The sequence below is a fragment of the Phoenix dactylifera genome, chromosome 11 (genome assembly GCF_051530095.1).
Source record: "Phoenix dactylifera cultivar Ajwa chromosome 11, Ajwa_hap1_PhDact_Kaust_v1.1, whole genome shotgun sequence".
NCBI lineage: Eukaryota > Viridiplantae > Streptophyta > Magnoliopsida > Arecales > Arecaceae > Phoenix > Phoenix dactylifera.
The window spans coordinates 2,193,276-2,202,927 of NC_143200.1; the positions used below are offsets into that span (position 1 = coordinate 2,193,276).

At 35.9% G+C, this 9,652-nt stretch overlaps 1 protein-coding gene across 3 annotated transcripts; it reads left to right on the forward strand.

Moving 5' to 3' along the window:
• The first annotated feature begins 656 nt into the window (after positions 1-656).
• LOC103712167 (two-component response regulator ORR24) lies at positions 657-9,154 on the forward strand. 3 transcript variants are annotated; one of them, XM_088706365.1, is made up of 8 exons: positions 657-1,162; positions 1,510-1,662; positions 1,959-2,348; positions 2,515-2,591; positions 2,999-4,267; positions 5,764-6,046; positions 6,536-6,628; positions 8,797-9,154. In XM_088706365.1, the coding sequence occupies exons 1-6, from the start codon at positions 1,018-1,020 to the stop codon at positions 5,800-5,802; spliced, it is 2,073 nt and encodes a 690-aa protein (XP_088562491.1). In that variant the 5' UTR covers positions 657-1,017; the 3' UTR covers positions 5,803-6,046; positions 6,536-6,628; positions 8,797-9,154. The 3 variants fall into 3 exon arrangements, with proteins under 3 accessions (XP_088562491.1, XP_088562490.1, XP_008796839.3); XM_088706364.1 differs by lacking the exon at positions 5,764-6,046 and adding an exon at positions 8,466-8,523; XM_008798617.5 differs by lacking the exon at positions 5,764-6,046.
• The last annotated feature ends 498 nt before the right edge of the window (positions 9,155-9,652 follow it).

Here is a 9,652-nt window from a genome sequence, read left to right on the forward strand (position 1 = left end):
TTTTTATTTTAAGAAAACATGTTGTGAAATATTTTATATATATATATATATATATATATATATATATATATATATATATATATATATCTTCAATATTTTCATTTTGTTACCTTTTCCAATGTTATCTATGGCTACAAGGATGACAATGATGAGGTGACACTACATAATTATCAAATTTAACGCCCCACCCCACAATATCTCATATGTAGCACTTAATAGTTTCATAATATTTTTTCTCTCACAGCCGCATGCATTGCATGTGTGCATGATGCTAGTGCTATTTTCCTCCATGTTTACGCTCTTTTTTATTTCTTATTTTTTCTGGCGTGTACTTACACTGGAGTTGTTTGAGCTGCCGTGGTATCAAAAAAAAAATTAAAAAAAAATAGTGCTCTTAAGCATAAGATCATAAAAGAAAACAAAATAAAAAGAAAAGTTTTTCTATCTAAAACTCAATCAGAACTAAAACATAATATTGATATTGAAAACACCAAAATTAATTAAATGGGGACAATGCTTACCCCTCCTATTTTTTTACCTCATTTAGCTCCTTTAGGCTATCGTTTCCCATGATTTCCTGAGAATTATTTCCATTGTTGATTGATGGCAAATAGAAAACTAAGTAATAAATGTTAAAATAGAACAAGGAAAGCTAAGTTTCCATTTTCGTGGGTGCATGCATTGGGCCCCCTTTCCATTCATCCCTCCCAATACGAAGCTCTGTTCCTCTTTTCCCCCATTCAACCTCAAATATTCCCTTCTGTCAACCCTTTCCCTCTCCTTCGCCAGCCCATCTCTCCTCCTCCGACTCCCTTCAAAGCTGCCGCCTTTCTCCCTCCCCTGTTTTTGTTGTCTCCCGGGTGCTTTCACGCTGTCTTCTCTCTGCCACCAGTCTCTGTTGTAGGATTCAAGTAGGCTATATTAAAGTGGCTTTTGAGGTCCCTGGGGAGTTTTCTTGTTGGGATTCTTGCCAAGGATTTGGTGCTCTGGTCGTCTGCTTCTCTCTGGGCTGAAAGAATGACAGAAGAAGAGGGGAGGAGAAGCATGGAGGAGGGGGAACCCACGGACGAGTTCCCTGCGGGCATGCGTGTTCTCGCCGTCGATGATGATCCCACTTGCCTCAAGTTGTTGGAGAATCTGCTCCTCCGCTGCCAGTACAATGGTTTGTTCTCATATAATCTTTCCGTTTTTTCTCCTTTTATTTCTTTTTGGCTTTCTACATATAACTGTTGGTTGATTTCCTTATCACAGTTTTTCTCTATGGAAAAAAAAAAGTTTAGTTTTTGATCGTATTTGAGACTCTTCTCATTCGTAGTTCACCGAACATTTATTTTTTCTATTTTTTTTTTGTTATTTTTTCCTTTGTTTTGATCAAAAGTTTTGATTTTTAATGTGATTATCTATAAGACTTGGAGCAAAGTGGACTTTTTTGAGAAGAATGTTTGAGTTTTTGTTTTTAGAAAAGAAAAGAATTGGGATTTAAGGAGACATGGATTTATTTTCCTTCAGTTACGACAACCACTAAGGCGACCGTCGCTTTGGAGCTATTGAGGGAGAACAAGGACAAGTTTGATCTGGCTATCAGTGATGTCCACATGCCGGACATGGATGGTTTCAAGCTTTTGGAGCTCGTAGGCCTCGAAATGGACCTCCCGGTTATTAGTAAGTCTCGAGTGCTATTCTTTATTCCTATATTTCTGATTAAAATGAAGGCTAGTCTCTTCCTTGATTGGTTTCATTTGTAATTTGGACGCATATTTTTTCCTGAGAATATATGTAATTACAAAGCGTTGAAAAATTTCATCCGAATTTTTTCAACAAGAATCTTACTTTACCCCCTATTTGTTTTGGTTTTGTCGCATTTGATACCTTAATGAAAGAAAGAATAGAATCTCTTCTATATTGCATGAAATCCAAAAAGCAACTGATGATGGAGTCTGTGCTAATCTGCAATCCAGTGCTGTCTGCCAATGGTGATACCAAAGCTGTGATGAAGGGAATAACTCATGGTGCTTGCAACTATCTGTTGAAGCCCATCCGGCTTGAGGAGGTCAAGAACATCTGGCAGCATGTAGTAAGGAGGAGAAAGTTTGATGCGAGACATAACAATAATGGGGAGAACGGTCCTAGGGCCCAACTACCTAATTCTGAAAGCGTACAGGGGCTTGGTGATTCTAGTGATAAGCCTAACAGGAAGAGGAAGGACCAGAATGAAGAAGATGATGAAGCTTCTGAGGAAAACATTCAAGAGAATGAAGATTCCTCCACCCAGAAGAAGCCAAGGGTCGTTTGGTCTGTTGACCTACATGGCAAATTTGTCGCTGCTGTTAATCAACTGGGAATTGACAGTAAGAACTTTCAACAATAATTTAGTTCATTTGGTAGAAAGAAAACATAACGCTTGTGTTTCCATAATAATGCCTTTATTAATCTTTTGATTGGATGGACATCATAATTTTCTAAATGCCATTGTCGCTTTAGTTCTAAGCCCCATTTTGTTGTTTCTCCTAACAGAGGCTGTACCCAAGAAGATATTAGATCTCATGAACGTTGAAAATTTAACGAGAGAAAATGTTGCTAGCCATCTACAGGTTAGGCTTTAATTTTCAGTCAATTGCTGGCATATGTTTCTTTCTAATATTTGGTACATTATTTGAGGATGCATTATGCCATTTTGAATATTTAATTCGATTAACGCTAGAACACTTTGATCGGAAGCTATTTACACCTTAGCTCAAAGCCAATAAGGACTCTCCTTCTTTGGTGATTTCCTGATAATTTTCTGGTGAATGGATCTACTTGTCCATTTGATGAGTTCCTTTTAGAATGGTTGTAAAAGTTGTAGGCCATTATTTAATCAAGGGTAAACTTTTAGATGTTTAAAATAATCCAATCAGGCTGTCTTTTAGAAATGCATCCTTCCCCTCCCTATAAGCAGTTGCTCGTCTACATGTTTGTTTTCTTGCTGAATGGCTGAATTTCCATCTTGTGATTGCAGAAGTACAGGCTCTACCTGAAAAGGCTCAGTACTGTGGCAAACCAGCAAACTAACATGGCCTCTGTTTTAGGAGGTAGAAACTCCTCTTATACTAATACGAGTTCATTGGATGGTTTTAGAAATTTTCTTGCATTTGGGGGATCTAGACAGCTACCAGCCCTTACATCTTTTCAACCAAATGTATTACTTGGTAGAATGAATAGTTCAACTGCATTTGGAATGCATAGGTTGGTGCCTTCTCAGACAGTTCAACTTGGCTGTACACACAACAACACAAGTAATGTTATCAATGATCTATGGAAGCTTCAGGGCACTAGTCTACCTGGAAACCATCAAGGAAATTCACTTCAGGGGATACCAACATCTATGGGACTAGATCAGCTGCGACGACTCGATGTAGTGCAGGAAGCAAACAACATCTTGCCTTCTAGTTTCTCCGGCAGTGGACTGACCAATGGTCTTTGCAGTAACTCTTTCACTAATATGGCAAACAAACCTTTCTCACTGCAAGCAAATAAGGAGCAGACACATGCTGGGGAATTGGACAAATATTATTCTGTTAAAATGTCTTCCTCTAGCTCAGACCCTTTTGAGAGTTGTCTTGTGGATTCTTCTCAATTTCCCGATCTTGTTAGATGCAATACTTGGCAAGATGCTCTTCCATTAACTGATTATCGTGCAACCACTTTGCCCATGGGTCCCCCTTTTGGTAATAACTGTTCACCTCCTAGCAATGTTGGAGGCAGTGTTCCTTCAACAGTCTCAAATATGGATAGTGATATTTGTGGTCAATCTTCCATCCATGCTGCAGTGGCACCTATGCATGGCTTGTTGATAGGCAATGATGTACACAGCCGTGTTGGCTCACTTGGTGGGAGTATGATGCCTGTTCCAATGGGTGGTTACGAAGACCCAAAGTTCCCCGACTTAAGTAGCTTAGACAAATCTAAACAAAAATGGGAGGAACAGAAACAGAATCATAGCTTTAATCCCAATGCCCTATTCAGCTCTTCCTTAAATTCTTCATTGCCCAATCTTCACGGAAACGATCCTATTGCCAATCAGATATTGAGCAGTGCCATTGGTAACAAAAAGATGGATACAGATGAGATTGGACAAGCAGCTCTCAACGCTCGGGACCTCGCACAACAGGGCAGTTTCGATAAGTCAACAGCTAACGGACAGATGGCTTATGGGGATGAATATGCATTGGAGACCACAAAGTCGCACTGTAACTTCAGTTCTGCTGATTGCAGCTATAGTGAACTTGTAAGTGCCATGATTAAGGCAGTGTGATCAATTTTGTTTCCCTTAAAAAACCTAGTAGTCCATTTCTTATCTCCTAACCAGAACTTTCAAACCATGGTTGAATGTGGGGAGAAAAGATGATTGGAGCTATTCTAAATGATTTCTGGTTGTTGTTTTATTCTCTCAAACACAAATTTCTAGCTCTCATCTCTTTCTTAGATTTAGTTGCTTCATCTTTTTCCGTAATATGAATAATGTTTTGCATTGACAAAATCAATTTCTATAAAAAGTCTCAATATGTATCCTTGTTATAGATATTAGAGAATCCAAGTTATATCCTATAGTTCACATAGCACCATATAAGGGTCAATTTAGGATTATGGGCCAAAAGTGTGGCATATATATGACTTGCAACATTGAGGTTACGTTTTGCTATTGAATCTGACTTGAAACATTCAAAACATTTTAACTTTGATGGAAACCATTGATATTATCAGCACAAAGTTTTACTTTTGGTTTGACCTCTCTTATTTCGTGCAAGAATTTAATCAAATACTAACTAGAAGTTTTACTTTTTAAAAGTAAAAATTTACACTGATAGTGATTTCTACTATATCTTAAACTGTCAACACTCATGCATGTGTTCAAATCTGTGTTAACTACATGTTTGTGTCTGGCTCCTATAATCCTTATCAAATATGTATACAAATTGAATGTGCATCAGACATGGATACTTGTCATCATAAGTTTTCTAATTGCAGCTTTTGCATTTGGTAGAGAGCTGTGGACTCCAACAAAGAGTTCAATTAGCTATAATAATGCTAAAAGTGAGCTTTTCTTGTTTTAGAGATTGGTCAAGAGTGTAAGTGTTAAAATAACTTTGCAAAACATTATTTTCCTAAAATTCTTAAGCTAATTAGGAAGTTTGGATAAGAAATATGCATAGCGGAAGACCTTAACCAATAATAGTTTTTAACAATTTCTTTTATAAAATATTTAAATATATAAGTAAAGCTTTTTTCTTGTGCATTCAACATTTCCATATCTCTTTTTTGTTCTCTCCTTGCTGACTAGATTTATGGACATCTATCTAGATCCACTTCTCATATCCATGCCTATTCTTGGACAATTTATTTTCATTACTTAAAATACACGCATGCTAGTAGGTATGAGTTTCAGCGGTAATGCATGTAGAGTATTTGTTTAAGTTTGGAAGGCATGGTGAATTCAAGATGCCTTTGGTTGGTTGCACTTACTATGTCGTACTTATTGATATGTTTTTTTCATTAGCTTTTATTATAGTTCAAGGATCAGCTGTGCAACTGATATGTAGATTATTGGAGAAGCTTAGGGTGTTTTTGGTTGCCAGGAAACCTGTGGAAAATGAAATGAAAATGAAAACCTCCTTTATGAAAAGAATTTTTTTTTGAAATATAGGAAAAGGAAAATGAAAAATAAAGAAGAGGTGCTAATTCTCTTTTTCTAAGTGGGCCTTTGATTCTGTCTTTCATTTTCAGGAGGTTCTTTTGGAAAATGGAAAGTTCTATTTTCTCTGAAGTATAGAGAAAAAGGTTTTCCAGATTGACACATTTTCTGGTGAACAAAATAGATCGGACACTGTTTTTTGCTGAAAGATACAGTTTCCATGCTGTTTTTCTTGCAACAACACAGATCCTAAGAGGAAAAGGCAGTTGGTGGTGGTGTTATTAGACAATCAAAATTATTGATCCAAAGGTCAGAAATATCAAAATTTTATTGACAGATAACCAATGATTGGGCAAGAATATATTTTATAAAAAGGTTTTGCACCATGACCTTGTCTTTCGTTTTATTTCTTCAGCATGCATCAGCATTAGACAGAAAGAGAGGTGAAAATGTCCTAAAAAGAAGTCAAGAATGGAGGAATCTTTCTTTTTGTTATATTTATGGATGGAATGCAAACTGTTCATGGTACATATTAGAGGCATAAGCTGCTCTCCATTCTGAGATGATCTGTTATCATAGTTTGTCAACCAGTAGTTGATGCCTTTATCATGCATTTTGGATTTTCATCTCAGTAGTTTCAGAAATTTCGTCTATAGTTTAGCACAAAGATTCTTCTACAGATTGCTTATCCATAATAAATTTGGATTATTTTATTTCTGAGCTGAAGCTGTAGTTGTCCTGAAAAGTCTAACTAGCATTGCTTGGACTCATATATCTCAAAGTGTACATATTGACATGTCAGCAAGTTGGATACGTGTCACAGTTCAGATACTTTATCAACACTTCTGATTGTTAATTTTAAAGGTTGATGGAGAGTGGAATGCTTCCAACAATAAGTCCAGCACATGACATTAGAAGTAAGCTTTTTTGGCATTTGGAGCCTGGTCAAGGACGGAGGTATTTACGAAACTTTGTGATGTTGCATATCTTGTTTCCTTTAGTTAATCTTGCAGAATGAGACGTGTACTTTGATAACAAATATTTTTGTAAGCCATACAATACTAACCTTCTATTATCATATTTTTAAGCATTTATTGATAACATTCTATATATCTTGCTAATGTTTCTTATGATCATTCTTGATGCTAAACCCTTTAATTCTAACTCTATAAAGCAAACAAACAATATTATTTCAAGTTTTGTAATTTTGTATGTATGACAGCTCTTTAAGATCTTGCAAGCATCATCAATTTACTAGTGCTACACATTTTGACATACACATCAAACAAATTAAAAGTATTGAAACTTTTGAAATGAATAATAGTATTTAAATTAATAATTTATTAATGTTTGTTTTGATGTAAATAATTTATTAATGAGTTGGCACCAAGAAAGTAGTGCTTTATCCTTTCATGGAAATAGGCTTATTCTTCATAACAAGCCTTTTCGTTAGCAATCAATGAACTTCTCCCTTCAAATTTATAGAGCAGATAAAACACCTTAATATATTTTCAGTTCATAGTATCAAAATCTAATATAATTCTTAGTTAAAATCATTGTTTTTCTAAATGCATTCTTGCATGTCCTTTTTTACTTTTCCTCTTTCTGAATGAGACACTTAGATATGCATACAAATGTGACACAAGTCTGTGTCTATGCAACACTACATGCCCCTATTTTCTAGTGCAGTAATTCTGAATGAGTCCATTGTACTTAACAGCTATTTGAGCATATTGTAGTGATGATGTTAACAATCTGTAGAGTCTAAGCTACTGTATTGAATAGGTCGGTGTGGAGAGCCCAATAAGATTTGAGCTGTGAGGATTGTATTTTGCAGAGGATTGGTTGCTTTATTGGCTAGAACTGGTGTTGTTGGCATGAGGTATTGAGATGAAAGCTTGAGTGGCTCTGGTCAATGCCATTAGTTGTGGTTGGGTGTATGCGTTAGATACGTCGGGATCGTACGCCTTCTAAGAACTCGAGTCTGTTGGTGAGGAACCCAGCTAGAAGATGAAAAATCGATACCATGATGAACAAAGCTAGAAGATGAGAAATCGATACTTTCTGGATTAAGATAATACTCTTGAGCTTCTAGGGTTACAAAAAAGTTGAATGTGGACATCAACCCCTTGTGCTTGGAAAAAGGAACATAGTGGTGCTCCAAACCTAACGTAACACCATAAAATAATATTTTCCATTATTAGCATAATAAAGATAGAAGTGAATAAGAACGATACTGGAGGCAGAGCTGAGAAAACTAAATCTATATGAGAAACTGCTAAAATATATACAAGGACAAGGGTATTGAAAGGGTAAGAGTGTGGATCATGTGCGACCTAAGGAAAGGCCCAATGGCTCCAGTGAGATGAGACTTACCGAGTTTTCCACTGCATAATATAGGCAAATATAATTTGAGATCATGCTTTTGTTCACTTTACACATTTTAAAACCTGGAAAAAACTCTGAAGCAGCATAACATGCTTATTTTTTTGAGTGAAAGGTGGCATAATCTGCATCTTTAGGATGGACATTTTACTTCCCTGAACAGAAGAATCCCCCTGTACCGGTAGTCTCAAGAACTGCTGCAAATCGTGTTATTGCAGATTTTTATCTGGTTTTATCTTCACTTGCCATTAATTAGTAAAAAAAATTCTTTCTATTAGACATATACAAATTTGAACTGCACAATATAGTAGCTGGACATTAGTTGTTGATTCTAGGGTCCTTGTAGTACTTGCAATAAGTTGACTTATTTGTTGCCCATGTTCCTTCTCATATATCCCAATTCATACAGACATTTGAACATGGGAGCAAGACTTGCAGTCAATTGGAAAGCTGAAAGATATGGTGAGGTATATCTAACCACCCAGATATAAACATTTTCAAGTTGACTTCCCAAAACTAAATCCAAATGTTGGATTCTGTAAACCACCATAATGAGTTTGTTGTGATCAAACTGCGTATCTCTAAGATTCCCACCATTCGTCTCTCTGTTCAGCATTGTTTATTGCAAATCTGAATAGCTTGCAATTGTTGATTTCAATTTTAGAATAAGTATCTGTCCATATAATTCACAGAAGGTAAGATATGTTTATGTAGCTAATTGCATTATATTTGTGTTGCAGGAGCTTAACATTGTCAAACGCTTGAACTCATGGATGGAAAGTTAGAATATGAATGTGAAAGTGGAAGTGAAACTCTTTAGTTTGAGAACTAATGGGTCATCGGTGCTTGGTTTGTGCATAATTTATAAACATAGTCTATACTGTTATGCAGTCCCTATTTTAAAAGGTCGTATTTACTGTGGTCGTGTTAGTTTACCTTTTCTTTCTCTAGGACGCTCAACATATGTGTATCAAATGACCACTCGACGTTGCATCAACCTTTTGTACTATGGGCCTTTATGACAGTATGAATAATACTTCTTGTTACAATGAAATGGGCTGGTCTTCATGTTGGAGGAGGATCAGAGTTCTGTTGAAACCTCTCTATCTAATTTGGAACTGATTGTTCTGTTCCCTGCGATCACAGATTTCGACTGCTTAGTATTCTGGAGTAGGTAGCAGAAGACGGTTGCTTTATTTTCGGAGATTAAAATAAAAATAGACTCGTCAATATTTATTATTACAATCTTTAAAATTTCCTTTTGTTATTAAATTATTCAAGGACTAATCAAAAGCTTGAGTATTGTGTTCAAGGATAGTTTATGAAGAGTTGCATAATTGAATAACTAATGTTTGTGTGGTGCTGCTAATTGCAGTTGTTCTCTCTCATTCTTGATGTTAATGACCGTCTCAAGACATTATTTTACATTCTTAATTTTCAACTTTTAATTGTTCTCATCTTCCTCTTAACTGTTGATAATTTTTTGTCAAATTTTTGAGCAAACAATTTGCTAAGTTTCCATTCTTTGCTTAAATTTAGAAATTTCTGTCTTTGGTGAATAATTCTTAGAAATGTTTGGTGTCGAATTGATGCCAC